We start from the raw sequence: 27,639 nt of genomic DNA on the forward strand, positions 1-27,639 counted from the left end.
GTAAATTCAGAATTTCTAATTTTTTACCACTGGATAATCTATTAGAGGTTTGTTCTGAGATACATACTTGTGCAGAAACGTCATCCTGTAGAAAGATGGTGTTGGCATCCCTCACTGGTGAAATAAGGTCAATGGTGCCATGTATTGTCATTTCAGTGTGTCTGCCCTAAAGAAAATAAACATGTATCAAAATTATCCAAGTTCATCTCTGTAATAAAATCAAGCAATCCATCTTACAAACAATGGTTTGTTTCCCTTTAGTGAAACACTGCAACTGGTGCTGTGTAAGCAACATCCAAGGCTCTAATTAGAGGAAGTCATACAACAGTCCATTGGCTAGGGGTGGGTTTCCTGGACTGAAGCACCCAGATTTTTTTTTTATAACCTTGTCTTTTTCATGTTTGATATACTTATGTTTTTTACAACAACATACTGTAAATCAGATCTACTCTGTAAATTGGATGGATTTTTGCAAGCCAAATTATTGCAAATCTGGCGCATATTGTTATTTACAGTATTCTGCCACAAACATTGGAAGAATTTTCATGTTGATTTTGGTCCAACGACAGTATACAACAAGTACCATACATTGGCCATTCACTGGCCTTTAGCATTTTAAGATGTGTTTCTAAAAACCTCACAAACTTCTGCAAATCCACAAATATAATTTTTCTAAGAAGCACTTATATTAACAGCCTACTTGCTTATTGTGGAAGTATGTTATTTCTGCAACACTAGCTCCACAGAATAGAATTGCAAAAATAAACATACGCCACTCATCTGCTGTTGTTCAAACCGTCAGCTAGTTCCACCCCCAACTCACGTCATTGGTTGAGTATCATTGTTGGGACAGGTCTAACGGGTCACTCAAAACAAACAGGAATTGTATAGTGCTAAAGAGACCATGTTTACAGTTTTTGAGAAAATTAACCAATGCTTGACTTGCTTTTAATTCTCTGCATATTAAGCTGGGATAGAAGAAAATATTTTAACACTGAAAAAGTTATATACTTCAGCTTTAACCGCGTGTGACCCTGTGACCACATGTGCTGACTTCGCTATACGCAACGCATAATTTAAATGAACCCGACCCGAAAGTGAAGCGTAATGACCCTGTTCAAAGGTAAGGCTAATTTAAATTTGTGTAAAGAAAAGGTAAGTATATGCGCCTAACAATATAATTTTTTCGTTTGGTAATTAATTTTTTTAATTTAATGCTTTATTCCTTTGGTAATTTATTTAATATATATATAATTTTTTTAAAGTAAGCTAAACAATAATTTTGTAGAATTGGGCTGTTAGTGTTCCACAAAAGCACACTGATGCATTTATCTTAGTATTTTCTATTTATTTTTAATTTAATTTAATTCAGATGTGTTTGCAGTATCGGATCTGTGCAGATAAGCTGTTAAAACCAATCCATAACAGTGCGAGTAATGCTTCAAGCACAATAAATTGGCTTTCAAGGATGTATACCTTGTTGTCATGATTAACACAGGCTAACGATTGTGGTAAATTATGTGATGTGACACTATATTTTTGCATTAATGCCAATTTTCTAGACTAAAAGTTTTTTCAATCCAGATTTTCTCGACATTTAAAGTATCGACATAGATAGAGTTAAACGGAAAAATATTGTCAACGCTTGTGAAATTCTTGCAATAAATTGCTTTTCCATCAGCTATATCGGTAAACTTTTTGATGTGCTACACCTTTTGTTGCAAAAAAAAAACTTGGAAAAATAATTAATATTTCAGAAATAAGTTTGACGAGATGGATCATTTTCAGTTAACGCAACCCATTACATATTGGTTTAAGTGATTGGGCCCCACCAGAAATAATGAGCCTGAGGTGCCACTGCATGCAAGTATAGGTCTTATTCTCTTGAATGAAGGAAGACCAAAATTTCCATTAATATTATTCATCATTATTCTGTCTCTCGCCATACTCACTGGACTGAGCTGGAGAACGCTGGGATTCAGCTCGACCTCCATAGTGATGGTAACTTCCTTTCCAACCTCCAAATCACCAAAGTGACACTCCACCATCTTACAGGTCTTGTCTTCGGGTGCACAGAACTGTACAAAGACAGAGCATGATGCTTTGGATACCTACTCATAACATCTATCAGGTTTCCCACACCTTTTAACCAAACAACTTTTGCAGACTTTGGGATTTAAAAAAAAGGAGTTTATTGAGACTTCACTCACAAAGAGCAATTTCTTGCTGATTAAATATTTTGATATCATAACTAGAATATTGTATTTTTACTATGTTCATTTACACGACTTTTCGAGGCCTGGAAATCACAATTATGTAATTCCCAGGTAAATTTCCAGGTTTTAACCATGGGAAACCTGATTTATAATAGACAGACCATGATTCATTATTATTACAATTATTTTTACCATTGTGCGTTTGCTTTTTGGGGAGAAGAAGAATACGAGTTCCTGAATAAAGGAAGCTTTTGGAACATCACAGTCATCAATAATCTGAATTGCATTGCTCCTCTGGAAGCAATGTCCAAGAGTTGTCTGCAAGACAAACAATATAAAAAAGTTAATATTGAAAATGTATGGTGCTCTTACATAATCATGTTAGGAGGATATACAAACATATTTGCAAACATGTATATTTACACATGTCCTCTCACCTGTAAATCTGCAATCCTGATTAATTGGTATTTGTATGGCACTAGCATCAGAGGCAAGGCAATCTTAGCTTTGGCATCTAGAGCTTTACTTGGACCCATATTCATCACCTATAAGTTAATCGAAATTATAATGAAACAGATCATGTTAAATGATTCATTAGCACTTAATGACATTGTTGTCTGTCTGATGGAGTGCTAAAATACCTTGTACGTATAATTAAACTTCTCGGAAAAGCAGTCGACCGGCACCGACTCCTGGTCTCCAATTACAAAAAAAGTCTGAGAGACAAACCTGTGTAGGGGAATAAAAAGATGAGCATCATGTTTCTCTTCCAAAAATCATTCTTAAGTTAATTAGCAGGGCAACTTACCCATGGACACTGATATCAACTGCATACTTCAAGGGCAATGTAAGAATGACTGCGTTGTCATGCCGAAGATTTGTGTTTTCATGGCTCTCACTGAAAAACACACATTGGACTGGTTACTGTTCACCCTTGATGGAAAGTATGCTTGGAAAGATCTTTCTATCTGTGGAAATGTTTAATGGCTTTAATAATTGTAGCACACATCTAATATGCTTTACTTAACACAGGCTGTAATGATTTGTTAATATCAAACTCTGTTTTATGCATAGATAGCCAGTTAAACAACAGCCAGTAATGCATTCCCACAATGGCATAGATAAATGCTATAACAAACAAAATTGTATCTCTGGAAGGAAAAGATTACTATAAAAGTTTTTAACTTAGATTTTAGGCTTTGATTATCAGAGACATTTTTACCATTGCTATGACACTCAATACAGTAGTTATCCAACCAGAATAGGCTTTCTACCACCGCATGAATTAGTCACAGCAGCTCTAAACCACTATGGGGCGCTATAACAATAGAATTTGAACTGAGCTGAATGCCTAAAAGCTATTTCTCCAAACATCACGACCATTCAGTTTGTGGTAGTAATGCTTGTCTTGCCAACTGCCATAAAATAGAAGAAGAACATACATTGATTTGCTGGAGGGACACAGCAATGGATAAACACTTCCCTGGCAACATTCAGCATTCACGAGGATGCCCACGCATCAGAAAGTTATTTGTTTGAATTGTATTAATTCACATTTCATTAGAGAGTGTTTTTATACACACAGTATAAGTGAACAGAATATTTCTTCATGGAAACATTACATTAAATATTGTAAAATATTTTGATAAGAATCATAATTTTACGTTACATAAATTAGGCCGGAAATATTGTAGAGAATTTGTCTCATTAAATGCTTTTGAGTTTTACGCTAAATGTAATAACCAGAAACGCTATGTAGCTCAAAACTGTAGGTTACCTTCTTTGTTATTCATTATCTGTTGTAGTATTTTATTAGTTATTTTGCTATGAATCAATGTTGCCCCAAAGCTCAATAACATTAATTATTTTTCAGAGTGATGGAATACAGTAAGTCTTGTTTTTTAATCAACACATAACGCAACACCACCTACAGTATGGTGTCTGTATCATTCAATGGGTGATTTTACCAATTTATATGACATTTTTTGAAGTGTAAAGTTTACAAAAACCAAAACAGATAGCACACCCAAAGCTGAAATTATCTACAAAACAAAATGTGGATGTCCAAATGTCTGAACGTTAAGCAGTTCAGGTTAAAGTAATACGGTTAATACATTTTGTTAGGGGTTTACAGCAAACTCTTTGAGGAATATCAATACAGTGCTGTCTTACAACCAGACATCAATTTTACATTTAATTCCTTTGCTGTTTTCTTGTCTCTAACAGTAACATTGAAAGCACACAAATCCTATGAATGTGCAGTTTAATGTCTTTGCTTATCTTTTACGCTCTGATGATCAACCTGAATCATGCAGAAGTAATATGTTCTCCACAAATGTTTACATTTGGCTGTGTATTTGGCTCAGATATCTTTCCAATTGCGTAAACAATCTGTTGGACTGAATTCCTTCAATCCAAGACTGAGATGTCTGGATTTCATACCTTGTAGCATTAATGTGGATTTTAAGGTCTCCTGCACTGCTGTTCTGCATCACATCCAGTAAAAAGGTGATGTTGACCTGGAGGTACAAGTGATGTTAATATTCCAACAAAACATGGTGACAAACAAGCACTCACTCATCTTCCATTGAATGAGACATTTACCTTGGAGAGAGAGGGGATATATAAATTTCCAACATTGCAGTCCAAACCGATGGCCACTTTATTCACTTTATCCTCTGCAATTTCACAGCTTACATATCTATCCTCCTGAAATGACATAACATTATTAACGTACATCAAAGTGTTTAGTAAAAGGCATTAGCAGTGCAACTAGTGCAAACTGGGTCTGTAATGTCAGCTACATTTGATTTTGAATATTTAAATGGACAATAAAATAAATATCATAAAGAAATAAAAGTTGCCATTACTTCTAGCACTTTTATGAACTGTAGGTTGCTGGGGAACCTCAGGTGAAGTTTGGGAAGATAAGCGTCATCTCCAGTGTTGACCAGTGCGGTATTTAACATGATGCTTTTTCCATTACCCAGCGCAAAATAAGGCATGTTCATGTATGACCTGTTAAAAAAAATCACATTGTGTTATTGGAAAACAAAATCAAGTTTGTCCAGTGCAATGTGACTCTCAAGAGGATTTGAAAATCTCTTGAATTTTCTAAATTATTTGCTCTATTTATAATTATTTAGTTGTATTTTAATATGTGATCACTGTGTACTTTAAAACAGAATCACATTTTGCCATCCAAATAGGGAGCAAATATAATGGAAATTGAACACAATGAAGTACCCGTACACATTTCTCTTTCCATAGCAGTAGTGCATTATTTGAGTGCTTTAGACAACCTCAGGGTTTTCAAGAGATGATCTGGGTGTCGTTCAACTTAAATATCTAGAAGGGTTGCTTTAAAGGAATATTCCGGGTTAAATACAAGTTAAGCTCAATCAACAGCATTTGTGGGTTTATATTGATTATGACAAAAAAAAATCTCCTTTTCTTTAAAAAATTAAACAAAAAGCAAAAATCGGATGGACAATCCGTATACTTTAAAATACTCAATGTTTTTAAAGTATAGCCACAAGATATAAAATAAATATGTGTGTTAACATGATTTTAGTGTGAAATAAATTTTTTAAATACATAAAAAAAATATATATATATTCTGGAATTAATCAAGGAAACAAAAAATGCTTAAAAGTCCCTTCATTGTTCATTGGTACTTAATAATATTTCCAGTATATTTTAGAGTGTTTTAAAGAGTCAGCAATTTAGTGAAAGCAATAGTGGGGGAAAAAACTCTTGATGTTTGAAGGCACCAGGTGTGTATCTGGAAGCATGACAAGATATTCTCTCTCTCTCTCTCTCACACACACACACACACACAAACACACACAGACACACACACACTCCTGCCTTATGAATAATCAGATCATGCATTATCACCAATGGGTAAAAGGGGCTCCATAAATTAGTTTGTATATGGCAGCAAACATGATCGAAAATGCAAATGTGCACACACACGCTTTTGTTTAAATTGGGTGAGCGCAAGAAATGTGATGCATAAAATGCTTTGATATGAAGCTTTGGCTACAGTGCATGCTGGATTAATGCCTGTATTCATGAGGGGAGTATTTAATCTCAAAAGCCCACCAGTTACTAAAGGGCATCACGGGCACTGCCTGAATATTTACAAAGGTGAAATTTGTTCATATGCTTCAAGAAAATACAAGCATTCTTAAACTGTTATAAAACAAAAATAAATGATGTTACTCCTTTTCGTTGATTTCATACAAGCTTGATATCAGTATTTTTTTAATAAACATTTTTTTTTTTTTTATTTCAGTTTCTTTCTATTTATTTATTTATTTATCTACCATTCATACCTCACAGAATATATAAAAAATACATTTTCCAGTTTAAGAATTAGAATTTTCTTAAATTAAAGCCATTATTTGCTGATAATCTTCCCCTCCACTGAAGTTGAATATAATTAATGCTTGTGTTCAATTCAAACATATTGAATTGAGCACAAGCCCCGCCAAGTTCAAAGATATTAAGGACAAACCGCTTTAAAACACATATTACACTTAAATACTAAATACAGTCATATGGGTTACTTTTATGATACTTCTATGTTGCTTTTGGGAGACTGTCAGTATAAATTACCATTCACACTTCCCTTGTATAACAGTCTGTCAATAACACAGAGCTGAAACGTCATGGGGTGAGTAAATCTCTTAACATATAAAAGGGAAATATGTGTAGGCTAAACCAGGGGTTCTCAACCTTTTTGACTCCAAGGCCCCCCTCTGTCCAAGACAATATTAGAAGGCCCCCTCGTCCGAAACTTGTCGTGTCTGATTAAAATAATTAATCATGGATAATTTTTTTATTCTAGAATTTTCAGAGAGAGTCTGTTTATAATTTGTGGGCATACAACTTAAAGTATTTTTGGTTGAGAACCACTGGGCTAAACAATCATAATGACAACATGTACGATGTACTAGAAATAAAAAAAAACATATGTGGAAATAGACAACCTACTGTTGTAAAACCAGATGAGCAGAAACCTGAAGATTGGTTGAGCAGTTTTCCCAGTTACAATATCTGGCAAACATGGTCTGCAGAAAGATGCAAAGATTTCCAATAAGGACAAATTATCACATACAATGAGCTAATAAACAATCCCATACAGAATATATTCCCACAGAACTCTGTATAATTTAAACCCATCATTCACAAAGTTCTACATATAGTTCCAAGCCCTTTTCATGTTCATTTAGTAAATATTTGGGCTAATCTGATTATGCTCCAGTCACCAAAGAGCATAGTACTCACACACATTTTACCATGTTTAAATCCACTTCCACAGATTTTGAAATGGACCCCAAAGTAACAAAGCAGTGGCAGAAAATACTGTAAACACTGACCTTGTTCTTCACAATATTGGCCCTCTCGTCCTTCTGTTGTAGAATGGGTTTGAGAGAAGGGAAACCATTGGGGACCTCCTGTATCACACTGTGCTTTCCCAGTTCATATTTCACCTCAAAATGGATGGGTGTGAAGATATCACGAACATCTCTCTGCATGTAAGAGAAATACATCACATAAACTTAAACAAAGATGTTTAAGAAAATGAGAGCACCTGTGCAATGCTCTCCACCACAATGCAATGCTAGAGTGTTGTTGGTGTTTGCCAGGGCATTGCTATGCGGTTGCTAAGGTGTTCTGGGTGGTGTCTTACTGAAAAACAAAGGGAGAGGTGGCATATGCAACGTTTATAGCAGCTAGGGTTTACAACTGTCCCATTTTTGCCAGACGTGACATCTGGCAAAATCGGGACAATTGTAAACCCTAGCTTTATTAAAAACAAAATATATTTTTTAAACAGGACGCACCTATTATTGTAGCGGGTAGTGAAACGTCCTGTATTGAAGGCTGTGTGTCCCATATTGAAGCATAAAAGGGTTAGAAAGCAAGACTTTTGAAGAGGATCCCTGTCCTGTATTAAAGCGTTCAAAATGCTTAAAGGTGGGGTATGTGATTTGCAAAACGGCCGGCAGATTTTGAAAATACACAACTCTATGGTCCTACCTTCTCTCCTCCAACGCTGGCCCTGACTCCACCCATTCGAAAAACATGGACGCGCAATCATGCACGAGCGAAAACTCAGATGCGCAGTGTTCTAGCAGTGTTCTAGACTCACTAGTCAAACAGTGCATTCACCTGTCAGACAATTTTTCAGAGCAAATTGTTGACACAGCAGGAGGAGGGGTTCGCATACCACTCTTGAAAGGTGTAGAGCTGATTTTCTCATAACTGTAAAAAAAAGAACATAGCCAGCCCTGGCGTCTGTACAGCGGTCTTCTATTCAAAACAGGATTCATAGAAATGTGGAACAACCCCACTAGCACTATAAAAGCTCTATTCTCCATACATAAATACAATCGCTTCCTGTTACTGGGTCACGAGCTTTGAGTATGCGCACTGAACGGGACACGCCAGCCAGGGTGGTGGGGGAGGGGGGCATGGTACGACCGTTTGATTGACACATTTTCTGTCCAATGATTCTAGATGGTCTTGAAAATGATTGGCTGGAGTTTTTCGAGTCCTGCCCGTTCCACAGATGATTAAATTGCTTAATTTTCATTTCAGTGCTTCTAATTTACAGCCAGTAAGTGGGTTAGGAATAGGATTTCAAGTTATTTTGAAAAAATGGTCAAAAAAGAAAATCACATACCCCACCTTTAAGCGTCCCGTATTAATGTGAGACACTCAACCATATCGATTTGTGGTAGCTCGTGCTAGTGTGTATTACCGCACCTTTACGCATTTCTTTTGGGGAGTAAAGTCAATGTCTGTATTATTTTATACATGTATATGTACTGCTATGTTCTGCTTTGCTGCCCTGTAACATACAGTATATATGACATATGGGTGTATGTTACAGGGCAGCAAAGCAGAACATACACCCATACAGTATATATGACATATGGGTGTTCCAATCAGAGGAGATTCCCCTCCCACTTCCACTGTTGTAGGACTGAAAGGTATAATAAAATGGTCATTCTGAACTACATTTTTAAATAATTTTTAGCGAAAATTATTTTCCCTAAGGAAACGTTTAAGCCATTTTGAATGCAGTACATGTCTTCTCATCGCATCACCTGACGAAACACCCGGCGCACACAACGAAAGATGGAAAAAACACATGAAATCTGATCTGACATTCAGAAAGACACATATGGTAGCCAGCTTGTAGGTAGCCATGCAGTGTGTAACCCCTCAAGAGGCGCACTAGCAACTGATGCTAGAGGCTTTAGCCTCCTCGTTAGCGTGGAGACCCCAGTTCAAATCCCACTCGGAGCAGGTTGAGCTAGACTGGTTACATCTATGTTTTTTTTGTTTGGTTTTTTTTTTCTTCATTTTTAAGATTATTAATTTGACTTTCAGTCTTTGTCAAGCTAACGTTAACCATAACCTAGTTATGGTTCCTAATCTAGTTTCTCTTAATATTTTTCATTGGTAATTCCATTCCAAGTGGTCGAAAAGTGCAATGCAGGTTGTATTTTTGACACACTGCGCATTTATTTGAGTAATTAATCTTGCATTTTCAAATGTAATAGTTCGAAATGTACAGTGTACTTCGTGTCAGGTGTTTTGTTTAAAGAAATATTGATAGTAATGGTGATGCTTGCCTTAGCAAACACCACTAACTAGGTAGAAGAGTTTCAGCAAAGATCCTTGTTTCATTTAGACATTTTTATCTCTTCTATCTTAATTTTCCTCTGCTCTGTCCAGATAATGAATGCAGGTAAGGTTTGCTCTGTCAGCTGTGATGGCCACCTCTAATTAGGGTCTCAGTGGTTGGGTGGCGTTCTGTGGACTCTCTTGGGTCTGAATTTAGCTGCAGGGGAGACGTGTGACCGGGGTTTTGGAAGGCTCTTCCATGGGCAGTGTAAATGAGCTGGACTCCAGCCACAACAACTGCCACAGAGAGACACAATCTCTCACGATTTCTGCAGCAAAAGCTAAACTCAAAGTCAATGCGGTGAGCTTGTGTCCTTTGCTCAGAATGTGGTCTTTGAATTTGGCCGTAAACTGTCTAGTCTCATGGGTACGAGCAGGGGAGTAGTAACAATCTGAAAAACACATCAGTTTTGCTCATGAATATTAATTATGTGATGTGACATTTGCCCAGTAGTCCTACCTGATTTGCTGAATGGCAGACATTTTTAAATAGGTACTAGTACGTTAACTGCATGTTCTGGTGCAACTGTTTGGAAAAGTCAAAAGTCAAGCATCTGCACTGTTAAAAATGTCTGTAATTTTAACGGTAAAAGACCCTTAATTGGTAAACGTGTTGTTACCTTAAATTATACTGTACAAAATTCCATCAAGTGTTTTGAACGCAAGAACGTAACGCATGTTTGTGTTGTTCTGCCTACTGAAGTGTTTTCTTCACTGTATAAACTGCGCGTTGCTCATACAACTGAAATTTCACTTACTGCCCTCTGAAGTAAACAGGTGGTACTACAAGCTTGAATTTCTCAGGAATCTTCCTTATTACGGTCCGGGGGCATTGCGATTAATTTCGTTAAATTTGTAACTTATTTAATTATTTTTTATAAAATTAATCGCATGGAATTAATGAGTTAAATCGACAGCCCTATTTTTTATGTAAAATTCTGATTTTCCTGCATAATTAACGGTAAAAATGTATATCATGTTTAACAAGAGAGTATGTGTACTTTTTATGGTAAATTATTGTTAAAATTACAGTAAAAAACAATAATTGGTTGTTCCCAGAATTCCCTGTATGGCCCATTACGTTTAATTATATTTTTTGAGAATTGTTATATTTCTTCTTATTTTTAATATAAGTTATGAACTTTGGGGTGTTCGGTATTATATTTGATGTAGTTTAGATGTGTTACGCTGATGGTGTTTGTGTGAGTGACACTGAGCACTGTCTCTACATGTTTATTGGTCATTGCTCCTGGAAGAGCCATTATTGATGAACTTCACATCATCATGCCCTTCTGAAATAACTATGGTGATTAACAATACAGTATAATGTAAAAAGCTATTTTTCACAGTTTTAGAAGGTTAATATCATGTTTATCATTTAATAATATAAACAATGATAATGCACCGTAAAATATACAGACATCAAAATTACATGCTGTAAAGCCTGATACGTGGTTACCGTATTTTTTACAGTGAATTTCTGGTAATCACAGCTGCCAGTTTTTTACAGTGTGGATTTGATATTTTTAGAATAACTTGTGGGAGAGGAAAATATGAACTTGTCTCATATCAGTAAATTTTGGTTTACCAATGAGTGGTTTACCAAAGTGGCTTACCAAACAGGCCTCAACATTTGTGCTGTGTCTTTGGGCAGGGTCACACCTTTATTCAGCTACAAGTCAATTGTACTCAAAACAAGAAATGTAAATAGTGCTGTACATCCCCCTTTTCAAATTTCTGACAAACTTGCAGCAAACTTCCCACTTATTATTTTCACCTTCAAATGAGCTTGTGGTTCACTGCAAATGTTTGTTGCTGTCACTGCAGGTACCACAGTTAAGCGAGAGACATTCAATATACCTTATCGAGTTGTGCTGGCCACCTCTGCTGTACGTTTCATTCATTACTCTTATTACCCATTAAATACACTCAAAATACCACAAATGTAGCCGGCTCCTTGTTTGGGATTACCTCTGACAGATAATCACACATGTTTATGGTCGTGGTGTCCATCAGCGGCCATTAATAACAGTGCAGCAATACACAGGCCTCCATTAATTATGGTGTAAAACATGAGCTGGATCAGGTGGCCCTGATTACAGGACGAGACAGAGGGAGAACAGTCCAGAGGGGCCCCTCCAAACACCTGGACATTCACTCATACTCACAGATCTATCTGTCTACACTTTATCAACTGTCTAGGGGTATGTCTCATTCCACACCCTAGCTCCCTATCGTGAATCAGTATATTGTGTACATGAATTTGTGCACTTGTGAGGGATATGATCCACTAAACACTGAGAAACTGATTACCTAATCTTGTCTTATTAGAAGCAATAATAATAATTATTATTACGAGATGGCAAAATCATTATAAATTTACGGATGTGCTTGTCCATTTCACTTTCTTTCCTCTGTGGATAACAAAAGGAGATGTTAGGCCGTTTGTTACAGTCAACATTCACATTCACTGCATTTTTTTCCAATACAATGAAAGTGAATAGCGACTGAGGCTAACATTCTGCCTAACACCTCTTTTGTGTCATATGTGCGAGGAACAACATAGAGTGAGTAAATGATGACAGAATTGTAATTTTTGGTGGACTATTCCTTAAAGACATATCAAGATTTCCATTAAGTGAATACATAGTGAGTAGCTTAGCGCGTCCTCCTTAAAGTGTCCCGAAGAACATCTTCCCCCAATGCGGCCCTGCCTCTTCTCTTTCTATTGATTTCCAGCAGTGATAACCTGCTACCAACTCCCACAAACTAGTTGTAAGACCCGCTTTAACAGGAGTCACACAGGAAACCTAAAGAGAGATACACCTGGACATTTCAGAGCATGAAGAGCAGAGTGATGTAGGCCAGACACAGCTGTGAAGTCCACAGGCCATATTAACTCCATAACACACAATTTGAGGTGATCAAAGACAATGTCAAGATGCATAGCTGGCTTTTCAGAGGAAAAAAACGCATCATGCACTGCATGTAGAAACCAGGAGCATCACTAGACCTATTTTACTAGCCCCAGTATATATCTGCTGTGCCCCAGTAAAAGCTCAAGTTTTAGTTATAACAATTTACTTTATTTGTCAGTGCATTCATTTTGATTGATAATCCCGGAATAAAGAAATGGGTCTATCTAAATGCAACGCATTAACCCACCCAATCAACGCTTATAAAAGCAATGCAGTTTAACCAAAAACACAAATCTGATGCATGTGCAAAATCCTTTAAGATGTATACCCGCAAAATCCATGGATTGCACCAGCTAACATACGTTACACCTTAGCCTAGTTGTGGCATAAATGGGCACTAAGTCACAACTTACGCACTACTGAATATTTGAGTGTTGCACCATTAAATTTAGGTAGGACGTAACCCTACGTATAAACTAAATATTTAAGGAAGCCTCCGACCAGGAGTAGTGGTTGGAACAAAAAAGCAGACTCATTTAATGACATCAACGTGCTCATGTTTTACATGATAGTCATCAGTCATTTCGACATATATTATGATGTTGGCATTTACACTCGTTTACATTTACAAGAGAGAGAAAAAAACTTTCTTTTAAGAGGCTATTCAGCATGTAACAGTTCAAACGATGTTTTCAGTTTTCAGTGTGCGTCGTCCGGTGTAAATGTCTATTTTTCCAGCCTGTTGTATTAGCATTTATTTAACACCCCTTATTTATTTTAGATACAGTTCCTATATATTGTTATTTACACAGCGAAAATATACTATTTATTAAATCTACTTTTATTACGTATCATATTTTAATGGGGATATAATTTATTACAGCTGACAGTTACATGAGTAGACAAGGTTTGAACGTCAACCGTAGCGAGATAAAACTGAAATTCATGGCTTTTTAACACTTCTGTGTATAAATTTCATATTATTACCTCCTAACTTACTTGAGAACTTACGCACAACTGGAGCAACCCTGCCCAGGTGTCGGCACACAAGTCAAAATTGAGGTAGGCTATGAAAACATAATGAAACTAAGCATGATAAACAAACTACATCCTCAGCCGTCAGAGTCAGGTTTTCTCAGGAAAACCTCTGTCAAGTCTATGGAATTGCAGAGAAAATAAACACATTTTTGTGTTCTGTAGTAATGTCTTTGATTATGATAACATTGAATCAATCTTTTGGATATTAAATTAATAATGTAATTCACTAGCGCTAGTTTAGGACACTACATAAACAGTTGGCAGTAACTATGGCTGCTGTGTGCTAATTACCTAGCGACTAAAAAGGACTATAGTTTGGCTTGTTTTGAGTTGTTGTTGCAAGTAAAATTAACGAGTTTCAAACGTCAGTTTAAACTTACACCAATTATGTTAGCTAGCTAGTTATTAATTTATAGAAACGACACTTTGCATTTATAAAGTTAGAGATAGCTCAGCTAGTTTCACAAGCTAGCAACCAAACTCAGCTAGTTTATCTTCCAACTCTGCATAGCGACAAACTCTCTGCTCATTCTGATACCTTTTTGTCTAAAGCTGTTTCGTCTGAGGCCATTTTGCCTGATGTTGGATAATGCAATTCCATAGACTTAATTGACAGAGTTTTACCTGATGTGTAATGTGTAGTATAGAAGAATGCAAATGTGCAAGAATGTTTTCTCTGGTTTTGTTATTTACATATACATTGTATGCATTTTATGCCATAAAACTTGTTGAGAATGTTCATCTACAGTATGTTGAAGATGCTTAAATACATTTTTTCATAAAGATTAATATCGCTACGTTTACCTTTCCCAGTACTTGTTGCAGTGTAGGAATAGTGGGTTAAGCAAGGTTTTGTATAGTGCATTGTGTTGCACAATTCTTGCATGCAGCAAGCTTTCAAGAAAGAAAATAAAAGCGATATGAGTAATAGGGGCCCTGTGCCCCAGTAGACCTTTATGTCTAGCAACACCCCTTGTCGAAACTCTATATCAGTGGTTTTCAAAGTGTGAGGCACGCCCTGGGTACAAAATGAACAAGCTGCAAATCTGAGTAAAATTGCTCTTTTTGTGAAAATATAAAACTATTACTTGCCAGCGGATGGTAACATTATAAGGAACTCCAGCATAATACATGATTAGTGATGTTCATGATGCAAGCAATTCAAAAGACATAAAAACATAAACTAAAAAAAACGTATGTTGTGACGTGTGTGCCTTCTATCTGAAAAACAGCGAACTAATTCAGTTTCCATAAGGACAAACTATATTTGTATAAAAATAATGAAAAAGAAATGTTTGCAGCGGGAAAGAAATCAGGAAAGAAGCATTGAATGATCATAAATTTGCAAAGTTAAAAGTTAAAATCAATACATATAATTTATCTTCAACATTGGTAATAAACTGTTTATAACAAAGTCTCGCACCTTCATAAATGCCTGATGTGTGGCGCAAGTGAGTTGTTCATGCATGGCCTTCACTCTACCCGCCGTGACATTGAATGTTCCGTTTCCGAGGAAATAAAATCGAGAAGGGAAGGCCTCTTTGTGGTGAACATCGGCTGTTATGTTGTACTTTAACTCTGCAAAGAAAAGGGTATGATTAGAGCCAAATTAAAGGCACAGACAACCTGTTAAACTGCTAAAATTTCAGGCAAAGTCTTCAGAGCATTTTAGAATCTTGCTGCAATTTTGTTTAGTTATGGAATTGCAGGGGGTCAAATTAAAGTAGTTTTGCATTTAATAAAGGACATACCAGTGCTTGCACACAGAATTGTGTTAAGGTTTTTGGTAAGTTTAGGGTTTATGCTTAAGGTTTAATGCCAAAATGGAACTCTTGCATAATGATGAATCAAAAATGATAAAATAAGTTGTTTTAATTATTTCTAGATAACAACAAGAGAATATGTTGTGTAATTTATTATATTTGTTAAAAGGTTAGCATTACTTAAAATCTCTTCAAGTAAATAAAACAAGGTCATAAAGTTTCAACTGACAAAAAAGGTTGGAAACTCTTGATGTAAATCAATAGAGAATAACAAACTTTAAACTTATTTATGTATAAAGTTAACAAAAGGCAAAAATAGATAGAATTCAGAAGGATGAAATTATCTATAATACCAAGTTTGAATGGTGTATGTATGTTAATTGTAAAAAGTTAGTTGACTAAAAGTCAACTAAATTAATTGTAATATAACCACAAGCGGCAATTATTGGGGTCCAAGCACATATGGAGACAAAATAATAACATTTTGACAGAATAGATCCAGTGGGCACAGCTGTTTTGGGGTCAAATTTCAATGGCTTTGATCACTTTTTTAAGTTTTTCTTAAGTTATAGCACCCCCTATCAACAGAAAAAGTTTTTCTATGTTTGAATATTGCACACAAGGTAAAGGCCAATTAGTCATAAACATATTAGCTTATTAGATTATCTTCTGAACGACTTACTGAATCAAAATGTTGATTTAAGAGGATATATATCAAATCATAATATTTTATTCTAGCCCTTATGGTTCCAGAGTTATTAAAAATAATGCAAATTAGCTTATTATAATGCCACCTTGTTGCCAGTTCCCTGTTGTCTATGTATACCGGGCTTGTTTATGTTTGGAATTTGTGTTAAGTAGTTGTTGTTCAGTTAATTCAATTACCGTTTACCATTTAATTCAATTGCATACCAGAAAAATACATTAATTTGCTTATATCTTCGAAACTATTTCTCATATTGAACACATTTGTTTGAAACAATTTTTTGTAAGGAAGGTCAGTAGATGATGTATACCAAATTTCATGCAAATCGGACAAACGACCTAGAAGCAGTTTGAAAAGGTAGGTGTTTTATTATTCTATATTGTGGAGACATTTTATAGACGGAAATTAAATTTAGCCTGTACGATTGCGAAAATATAAGCCAAAATGTGAAATTGCTTATTATAGCACCACCTAGGGTCAGATGGTGTTGTGAGTGTGCATCTGTTACGAATGAGCAGCGAAGGCAGACGAGGAGATGCGGATCCAAGTGCAGTTCAACTTTATTGAGGAACAAACAAGGCAGGTACACGGAAAACATGGGAACAAAGGAAAAACCCTCAATGGGGAAATAAACACAAGACTGAGAAAACGGGCAGGGAACACATACCAGGCTAACAACATTCAACGATAGACAGCGACTGAACAAACAGACAGGGTTTAAATACATGGACATAGGACAAAGGGGCCAATGAACAAACAGAACTCAAACAGGATAACAAGGGGATAAACAGAAACCAAAGGGAAACTAAACGAGGACAGGTGAAAACAATGAACAGTGAACACGAGGGCTAACAAGAAGTCTGTGGAGCTACACAAGGGACAAAAGTGAAAACTACGGAATACAAAAGTGACAAAAATGGTAAACAAAGGGGCAACGGTGAAACAAGACGAGGTAACCCTAACAGAGCCCCCCTCAAGGATCGGATTCCAGACAATCCTAAAGAACAAAAAACCAAGGACAGAAAACCCACAAAAAACAAAATGAGGGCACCAGGGGCAGACAGGCAGACCAGGGGGGTACAAGAACAAGAAGGTAGTCCAAGGGGCACAGAGGGCAGGCAGGAAGTCCAAGGGGGCAACGAGGGGCAGACAGGCAGTCCAAGGGGGCACAGAGGGCAGGCAGGAAGTCCTGGGGGGCACAAAGGGCAAGGACAGGTTCAGGTGGTCTGGGAGCTGGCCACAGGGCGAGGATAGGTTCAGGAGGCCTGGGAGCTGGCCACAGAGCAGGGGCCGGTTCAGGAGGCCTGGGAGCTGGCCACAGGGCAGGGATCAGTTCAGCAGGCCTGGGAGCTGGCCACGGGGCAAGGACAGGTTCAGGTGGTCTGGGAGCTGGCCACAGGGCAAGGATAGGTCTGGGGGACCTGGGAGGAGGCCACGGGACAGGGACTGGGTCAGGGTGCCTGGGAAGAGGCCACAGGACAGGGACTGGGTCAGGGGCCCTGGGAAGAGGCAACAGGACTGGAACAGAGTCAGGAGGCCTGGGGGGAGGCCACGGGATGGAAACAGGGTCGGGGGGCCTGGGAAGAGGCCACAGGACAGGGATCGGTTCAGGAGGCCTGGGAGCTGGCCACGGGCAGGGACAGGTCGAGGAGGCCTGGGAGACGGCCACAAGACAGGGACAGGTCGAGGAGGCCTGGGAGGCGTCCTTCGGACAGGGACAGGTCTAGGTGGTCTGGGAGATGGCCGCAGAGTAGGGGCCGGCCCAGGGGACCTGGGAGGAGGCCATCAGACAGGGACAGGTCCCAGAGGTGGAGCCGTAGGAGGCTCGGGAGCCGGAGCCGCAGGAGGCAGAGCCTTAGGAGGCTCTGGAGGCGGAGCCACAGGAGGTGGAGCCGTGGGAGGCTCGGGAGGCGGAGCCGTAGGAGGCTGAGCCATAGGATGCGGAGCTCTGGAAAGCTCGAGAGGAGCCCTGAAAGACTCGGTAGGCGAAGCTCTGGGAAGCTCAGAAGGCGGAGCTCTGGAAAGCTCGGGAGGCTCGGAAGGCGGAGCTCTGGAAAGCTCGAGAGAAGCCCTGGAAGACTCGGTAGGCGAAGCTCTGGGAAGCTCGGAAGGCGGAGCTCTGGAAAGCTCGGAAGGCTCGGAAGGCGGAGCTCTGGAAAGCTCGAGAGAAGCCCTGGAAGACTCGGTAGGCAAAGCTCTGGGAAGCTCGGAAGGCGGAGCTCTGGAAAGCTCGGGAGGCTCGGAAGGCGGAGCTCTGGAAAGCTCGGAAGGTGCTGGTTCTGGGACAGTCATGGCTGATGGCGCTGGCTCTTGGACGGTCATGGCTACTGGCACTGGCTCTTGGACGGTCATGGCTACTGGCTCTGGCTCTTGGACGGTCATGGCTACTGGCTCTGGCTCTTGGATGGTCATGGCTACTGGCTCTGGCTCTTGGACGGTCATGGCTACTGGCGCTGGCTCAGGGACGGTCGAGGCTACAGGCGCTGGCTCAGGGACGTTCGAGGCTACAGGCGCTGGCTCAGGGACGGTCGAGGCTACAGGCACTGGCTCATTGACGTTTGAGGCTACAGGCACTGGCTCGGGGACGGTCGAGGGCTCAGGCTCGCTCACCGCGGCTGACGCGGACTCAGGCTCACTCACAGTGACATGCATTGGCGCAGGCTCACTCACAGTGACATGCGTAGGTGCAGGCTCGCTCACAGTGACATGCGTAGGCGCAGGCTCGCTCACCGTGACAGGCGTGGGCGCTGGCTCGCTCACCGTGGAATGCGTGGGCGCTGGCTCGCTGACCGTGGAAGGCGTGGGCACAGGCTCGAAGACCGGGGCAGGCGTGGGCCGGAAGGCGGAAGCCCATCTTCTCTCCCTCCTCCGGGCAGATGAAGAGGGCCGCGCTGGCTCGCTGACCAAGGCAGGCGTGAAGGGACGAACCACGGGCGAATGGAGGGTTACCACTGTGGGAGGAGTGGCAGGGTTCTCCTCGATAACCCTAACCCTAACCCTCAATGGGGAAATAAACACAAGACTGAGAAAACGGGCAGGGAACACATACCAGGCTAACAACATTCAACGATAGACAGCGACTGAACAAACAGACAGGGTTTAAATACATGGACATAGGACAAAGGGGCCAATGAACAAACAGCCCTCAAACAGGATAACAAGGGGATAAACAGAAACCAAAGGGAAACTAAACGAGGACAGGTGAAAACAATGAACAGTGAACACGAGGGCTAACAAGAAGTCTGTGGAGCTACACAAGGGACAAAAGTGAAAACTACGGAATACAAAAGTGACAAAAATTGTAAACAAAGGGGCAACGGTGAAACAAGACGAGGTAACCCTAACAGCATCTGAGTATTGGGGGATTTGGGATCATCCTGCCAAATTTGGTGTCCTTACGACTTTCCTTCGGTGCTTGGACCCCTAAAAATGAACAAACTTGTCTTCGCATATTTGAGGAATATCAATACAGTACTGCCTTGCAAGCTATAATGCAAGATTTGTATTTATTTAAAGGTTAGATCATTACTTGAAATTTCAGAGAACCTTGCAAATAAATCCTTTAGGTGTAGGGATTCAGCAGACAAAAAAAAGACCCTGTGAACCCCTGTGCTAGAATATATGCATTTCAGCACATAGGTCTATAATCAGCACAGGATACAATCTGCATATATTTATAGTATAAAGTTGCCCCTTCATCTCAGTTACACAATCATTGGTATTTGTCATCAAGATTAGCTCTGTTGTTTTCATTGCGGTCTTTGAGTGTTAGCCTATCAGTGCCAGCAGGCCTTAACACACACCCTGAGCTTTCTAACTGCCACAAAAAAATAAGGGATGTGGAGTAGAGATAAAGGATTGGGAAAGAGTCTGAAACACATCAAACTGCCCTTGCCTTCAGCACGTGCTGATAACATGACCCCATTCTTTTCAAACAAAGAACTGGATCCCAAAATGTTCATCCTTGGACGTTGTGTACTCAACTCTTCGAGCATGCGTCTTGAGCTCAAAATATCCAGATCACTAGATAGCATTACAGAACGGTCTAGTGTGACAGTCTAGTGTTTTATTGCACAAATCTAACTGCACTCTTTTTAAATTTTTTATTAAAGTGCTGTATTAAAGCAAAAGGCCAAACTAGGCCGTGCATTACAGTGATTTTACCATGGTAAGGGGGTTTTAAGGCTTACGCATTATAAAATCACTGTAATGTATATATTCCAGAGGATTTTACGTTTATTTATAAAATTATGGCATTTAACAGATAAAGGCATCACATTTCAGTAAACAGTTACATTTACTATTAATAATAATCTGAATAAACAACTTTTCCTACATGTATGGTTAATTTTCCTGTTGTAGCCAATTGGTACATTATAGTCATTTTACAATGGCTTGAACACAGCTCATCACTCTTACCTATGTTTCCTGGGATCTGTTTCCCTCTGACTCTAAAGCACACCTTAACATCGATGCACACAGCGGGAAGACCGCTCTCGGTGCACATCAGTACGGAGCGATTCACACTGTCAGGCAACAACATGAAAGTATCCACCTTCACTACTGGACGTGTCCTGAAATAAACAGTATATTAAGTCATAAAGTTACTTAATCTTGATAAAAATTTTAAATGGATTATAACAGTGAACATAGCCAATATCAAAGCTTAGAGACATTGCAAAATATCAAAGGAGATCTTTATATGTCAAGTGTGTGTGGAATATGTTTTCAACTGTTGTTTTTACCTGAACACCACAGCTGAATCTGATAGGAATGCTCCCACAGCAACATCTGGATAAAAAGACAAAATTCCCATAAAACACACCAGACTATGTAACTCTGCCTCACATTCCCAATTCACTGGCATGATGCAGTGTTAAGGAAGCTACTTTGGAACCATGGCTGTGTCCCAAATGACATACTATACATTATACACTTACAATATACACTATGAGCTCAGACATGTAGTCTATGAATTTTCAAAAAGTAGTAACTTATTTTACTATACAGAAGCATTTGCCGTTTAACAGCTGATGGAAGTGACTTTGTTGATGCATGTGATGTGTTGTGGCTAGCTTAAGCACAGTAGCCAACTTCAGTTCAACACTTGTATCTTAAATAAAGTACATATTCACACAGCGTGGGGTGATGATAAAGCATTCAAATTACATTTGTACTGTGCTGTCTTCACTGAAGTTTCTCTAATTGCTACATTCTCCATTATTTACAATAGATTTGCCAGACCAGCATCACAGACAGGTAACTCCACCCCCAACTTCCGCTACATATGGCAAGGCGCGAGCGCTGAGTGCTTGAAGTGTTCAACGTTCCACAATCCGTTTTGACGGTTGAAGAAGTGCATCATCTAGGTACTTATAGAAGTGCATCATCTAGGTACTTATATTTTTGTTGCATTTTCAGTGTTAATATACTACTTGAACTACTTACACTTAAAAATGATGTCTAATAGTGCAAAAGTGTGTGGATTGGGACAAACCTCATAGCTTCCCTAAATACAAACTACTCATAACTTAAAGTATCTAAAGTTACTCTGTTAAAAAAAGTAATTAGCTACACTACAACTTCTAAAAAGAAAGTAATTAACTATATTTAAGTTTTTAATTTTTGTATATATATATTTGTATAATAATAAATAATCAGATTGTATTTTATTCTGAACAGTATTCATCTGGCACAAAAGAGTGAAAATCTCAATTAGGGTGGCAACATTTTGAATATAAATACAACATACATTAATGCCAAATAAACTTATAATACACTGAATATTGAAAATAAATGTGTACAAATATTTACCTTCAAACTGACGTACTGGGGCTCCAGAGAATCAGTGAATTGTTTATTTGAACTGGTTTATTTAGTTGAACCATCTTAGCGGAACAATGTGGTCGCGCTACAAAGGTACTTGTTGGAAAAAGAAGCTTGTTACAGGAAAAGCTACTCTGTTGTGAGAATAGCTACAGTCTACTGTCACGCAACTGAAATTTAGTTATTAGTAATTAGTAGTGTCGCTACTTTTAATTGCAGTAGTTACTGCCCCACATTGGTGGGTTGTCATTCTTTAAGATATTATAGCCTACATTTCAAATTCTATAGAGAAGTTCTTCATCACTGAACACAACTCTATGGCAAAATAATAAACTGTCGGCATTCAGAATGGTATACTAGCACACTGCTAGTATATTGCACAGTATGCACTGCATTCTGCATACTTTTTTCTAAAAACAGTAACAGTATGCAGTATGCAACGGCAAGCACTTTAAACATAAGTAAACATAAGTTCATGACCACAATATCATTAATTTATGGAGTGGTGTCCAGTTATAAACTCAATATTTTTTAAACAAAGACAAGATCCAATTTTGTTTTTAAAAAGTACTAAATATTTTGGCAGTCTGATTGCAGTCGACATTGCTTTCAGTTTTTTGACACATTGAAAATGGTAGGTCAAGCGCATTGCTTCGTGGGATACAGCACTCCATGCAGTGTACTCTGGTTGCATACTGCACATTTTGGCAAACATATTAGTGCATACAGAAAATATGTATACTGTGCACAATATTCATACCACATACAACTTAATATATATATATATATATATATATATATTCACACAGTGTGGGGTGATGGTAAAGCATTCAAATTTGAACGATTTGCATCACTCGTAGATACAGATGTTTAAAAAAAAACATTGCAGAACAAACCCACAGGATATCATATGAGAAGTGATGTTCTGAAAATATGATGCAGAGTGACATTTCCTCCTAAAAGGTGTTAAGTTAAAGTCACACACAAAACTGCTGCTAAATACAGCTGTCAATACATTTTCGAGTGCTTAATGCAGTTCTGTTAACACAGTGTGTGTTTGGATATTTACTTGAGAGACAACCACATTCTAGAACCAATTCATCCCAGAAACATTCAGGCACTGACAACTGTATTTACATTGTTATGTTTATCACCATCAACCATCCCAATTTTAGGAATGACTCCTACAGTATAATCCGTACATACACGGGATGATAATTCAGGAGATTCACCCCCAGTTTTAAATGTGATTGTAACTTCCTTAACTTTACATTGTGTATATGGTCTACATTTTGTTATAGAGGCATTACCTGGGTAATTGTTGCTATCTATATCAACTCCTCCAGACACTGATTGGCCGAACATCTTGAGGCTGTTTCCTAACACAGAGCCTGTTATTCTCTGTTGAAGAGAGCACAAAGACACCATTCAGAAGATATAAATAAATGCCATCAGAGCTGTACTTTAAAATAGGAGACATGCAAATGGTCTTATGCCATGGCAAAAGTCATGGGTTTGATCTTCAGAGAACACACAAGCCGAAAAAAATTACAGTGAAGTCATTTTCGATAAATATGTCTAAATGCATACATCAAATTCTGACACGTGAACTTTCCTTTCATGTGTGTGCATGCCAATGTGCAGTACTCTTTGTATAAGACCTGAGACTCGACCCAAGTTCTAAATTGTCCCTGTACTACATAATTAGTGAATTAACAATGGAAATAAGGAATTCTAAAAGAATTGTCACATTAATAGACATTAACATTGCGTTGTATTGCATTGGCTTGCAGTCCATTCATGACATACTTTATGAATTTTTGTGTTCCTTGGGAATCGTACCCATGACTTTGGCACTGCCACTGCCATGCTCTATCAGTTGAGCTACAAAAACTGGTTATCTATAGCACTGCTTAAAAAAAAAATCTTGTCCATATTAATTATGGCATTAAATGTAGTGTAAAAGATGAACATATTCTCAAACTTTCATTAATAACTGTACTATAATTATTTGGATTTTCTGATCATGACCAATTCAATTTAAATACCTTTGTGTTGTGATAGACAGAATTACACAACATTTACATTTATTCAGTTGCCAAGACTTGCAGTGCATTCCACAGTATCTCTTCTCAAATGTTCCCAAACTTTTGTTTATAACTGTACTCTTATTATGTGGATTAATTTAATCCTAATCACTTCTTGAGACTATGTAAAGACAGGATTTCAGGAAATGACTACTATTAGACTGGACGCTTTCTTCTAAGTACTCCAGTGTAGACGAATACAGAGAACAAGAAAGACAAAAAAACAATGGGGCATTTTGCACAGGATGGGAAGGACCTCCCCCGCCTCCGTTTCATTCTTCCCTGTCTGTAATATCAGAATAAACAACAGCTGGAGGACGTACTTGAGAGAAAATCTTTGCTATACCACTTCTTCTTCCATTGTAGATATATATAGCACCATGTAAATCATCCTCCTGAGGGGCTCCGATGGCCACATCTGAAACAGAAATTGTTACATTATATCTGTTAAGTGAGCTGCCTACCTAGACAACATCTTCAGGCATTTACACATATTCTAAATCATAAAAGTCTCAAAGACATCTGTTGAATGTCTTATTGATATCCAAGAGGAAACATCTTACTGCAGATGAGCAAACAACCTAAAAAATACATCTTCCATATGTAATGCAACACAAACATCAAATAGACGTCTGGGCGATGTATGTGTCAAACCACACCCACCGCCCTGTAACATTTAGAATAATGAGGTCATCTCAATCTTTGTCATATCTGAACTGATCTGGCCATGAAACCACTTATGGGAAAAGGTGAATTGGAGATTAGGTTTCATTGATAGCAGAAAGACTTTTACTATAGGTGTAAACTTGACTGAGGATGAAACAGAATAAGGATTTTTTTTACATTGGTTACCAAGCAACGTAGCAACTATGGTCAAACTTCACAATAAATTATAAAATCATGACATTGAATGAATAGAAACTAGATTTATAAAGGTGAAAAATGTATATTTTAGACATATTGTACCTGGATAGCCATCATCGTCAATGTCACCAAGGTTTATAATGGTTTCTCCAAATCGAGCTGCATAGGAGTCTCTGCCAGCTAACTCAAATTCTGTCTCTCTCAATTTAGCCTAAGAAAAAGACATGATGACACTTAGGATAAATCTAAGAAAAGCATGACATTAATTACTAGCAGTATGTCATAGATATATGTAGTGTTCATTAAACTCAAAGGAAGTTAGCTCTTTATCTGTCTAAATCCGAAATTAGTCAAATCTGATTTATCTCTCTGTAATCTACACTGCAAAAGTAAAATAAAAAAATTACCATGCTTTAATCTTTAAAACAAGTATAATAAATTTATTTGAGTAGCAAAATATTGCAGGAGATATTAAGACTTATTTTTATATACAACCCCAATTCCATAAAAGTTGGGACAGTATGAAAAATGCTACTGAAAACAAAAAGGAGTGATTTGTAAATTATATTCACCCTTTGCTATATTGACAGCACCACAACTACACATTATATGAGGTTCCCCTTCTGTCGCTCTCTCCACGTTGTGTCAGAGAAGCGACACTAGGGGTCTCTCTTGAGCGCCGATATACACCTCTGATCTATGAAAAAAGGCCAATGAGAAGTTGGCAGCCGGTATTTGCATATCCCGCCCCCGGACACACGGGTATTTAAGCGGCGCAAATAAAGGGAGGTCATTCAGAAAATTTCTTCGGAGCCGATGTTCGTGTCTGCAATTGCTGCGAGTTACACACCAGTTCCTGCTATTCCTCTGCTGCATGCTGTTGGATCTTACAGCGCACAACAGCGGCTTTCTCCTGTTTGCACGGCTGTGCATTCCTGCCCCTGGGCACTGTGCAGATTAAAAAACAGTGCAGATTAAAAAACTCTCACAAGTTTTTTCCATAAAAGAGTGATTTTATTTAAAAGAGTAATTTCCTCTAAAAGAGCAAAACACAGCGGCATTGATCTTTATAAAGATGCCTTTCCGCCCCTGTGTTGTTCCTGGATGCGGTAGAGTGCTCTCCGCTTCAGACAGCCACAGGCGTTGTCTCGTGTGTCTGGGTAGCGATCACACCGAGGCTGATTTTGTGGATGGTTCATGTTCTCACTGCGAGAACATGACCATAACAATGTTGCGGTCGCGGCTCGCTTACCACCGTCCTCCGCGTTGCTCCTTCTTCCCACGGGATTGAGGACGATGCAGCTCCACCGGGTACGCCCGCACCCCGGCACGCTCGTTGACTCCCGTCCGTGCTCGAGGCAACGGCGACTCGCCTTACAGCCAGTCCGCCTACCCTCCTGACATCGAAGCAGATGATCTCGCCGCGGCATCGGAGGGCGCGGTATCTGATGCTGAGGACTCCTGGCTGCCTCGGGCCTGCACGCCCAGGCTAAGGCTGATGCACAGATGACCGACATGCTTTCCCGGGCAGCCACTAGCGTGGGCTTGGATTGGAACCTTCCATCCTCCCCACAGCCATCACGGCTGGACGACTGGTTCCTGGGGTCTGGACGCCGCTCACAGCCTCGTCCCACCCCAGTCCAGTTTTTCCCGGAAGTGCATGATGAGCTGACATCTTCGTGGAGAGCACCCCTCTCCGCTCGTCACATTGCCACTTGCTCATCCGCCCTCGCCACCCTTGACGGCGGAGCGCGCCACGGGTACACGGCGATTCCCCAGGTGGATAGGGCAGTTGCGCTCCACTGGTGCCCCGGAAGCCCTACCACCTGGCGGGGCTGCCCTGTACTCCCTTCCCGGACCTGTGGAGCAACATCCTCGCTGACCGCGAAGGCCTACAGCGCCGCCTACTTTGCCCAGCAGTTCTCCGCGGTGAAGAAACAGACGGAGGCCATCTCTCACATCATGCCTCGTCGCAAACCTGCTGCCACGGCTCATGCCCCGTCTGCTCGCCGAGGGCGTCCTCCCGCGGCCAGGAAACCTTCTGCTCCGCCTCAACCCGGGCCCAGCTCTCAGCCCCAGCGTCGGGCAAACCGTGGGAAGCGCACGCCCCCTGTCTCACGGACCCCCTCGAGGACCCGGAAGGCTCCCAGGCGCTCCTGAGACAGCCCACCCAGAGTCCAAGACATTAGCTCCGGAGGTGGTAAGACCGCTCCGTCCCCCGGTGGAGAGCCGGGAGGACAATTTTGTGTTTTTTCATTTGCCGCACCCCCCAACAGGGGCTGCGGTACCCAAATTCTCAATAAAAGAGCTATTTCCTTTGTCTCTGGGTCACCTGGCCCACAAACGCCGTTCTCACGGCACTCTGCTTTCATGGGGAATGAGACGTTGTGTCTTCCCCGCCACGTCGTTGAGCCGAGCCACTGTTGTGGCCGGACCATTTTCGGCTCCTCAGAAAAATCCTGAATGAACTCCCATATCTGCGCCACTTAAATACCCGTATGTCGGGGGGCGGGA

The 27,639-nt window shown here is 39.6% G+C and overlaps 1 protein-coding gene across 1 annotated transcript in view; it reads right to left on the reverse strand.

The window, feature by feature from the left end:
* Window positions 1-27,639, reverse strand: part of LOC127655349 (integrin alpha-4-like) — a 41,902-nt gene that overhangs the window by 1,509 nt on the left and 12,754 nt on the right. The window contains exons 10-26 of the mRNA XM_052143113.1: window positions 25,228-25,336; window positions 24,585-24,679; window positions 23,485-23,575; window positions 21,094-21,139; window positions 20,768-20,922; window positions 15,303-15,457; window positions 7,604-7,756; window positions 7,218-7,294; window positions 5,087-5,234; window positions 4,821-4,925; window positions 4,659-4,735; window positions 3,025-3,114; window positions 2,858-2,945; window positions 2,654-2,761; window positions 2,409-2,534; window positions 1,953-2,078; window positions 68-166 (exon numbers count right to left, since the gene is read on the reverse strand). Of these exons, the coding sequence (XP_051999073.1) occupies window positions 68-166; window positions 1,953-2,078; window positions 2,409-2,534; window positions 2,654-2,761; window positions 2,858-2,945; window positions 3,025-3,114; window positions 4,659-4,735; window positions 4,821-4,925; window positions 5,087-5,234; window positions 7,218-7,294; window positions 7,604-7,756; window positions 15,303-15,457; window positions 20,768-20,922; window positions 21,094-21,139; window positions 23,485-23,575; window positions 24,585-24,679; window positions 25,228-25,336 (1,848 nt within the window). The remainder of the gene's footprint in view (window positions 1-67; window positions 167-1,952; window positions 2,079-2,408; window positions 2,535-2,653; window positions 2,762-2,857; window positions 2,946-3,024; window positions 3,115-4,658; window positions 4,736-4,820; window positions 4,926-5,086; window positions 5,235-7,217; window positions 7,295-7,603; window positions 7,757-15,302; window positions 15,458-20,767; window positions 20,923-21,093; window positions 21,140-23,484; window positions 23,576-24,584; window positions 24,680-25,227; window positions 25,337-27,639) is intronic.

This window comes from Xyrauchen texanus, chromosome 14, assembly GCF_025860055.1.
Source record: "Xyrauchen texanus isolate HMW12.3.18 chromosome 14, RBS_HiC_50CHRs, whole genome shotgun sequence".
Taxonomy (NCBI): domain Eukaryota; kingdom Metazoa; phylum Chordata; class Actinopteri; order Cypriniformes; family Catostomidae; genus Xyrauchen; species Xyrauchen texanus.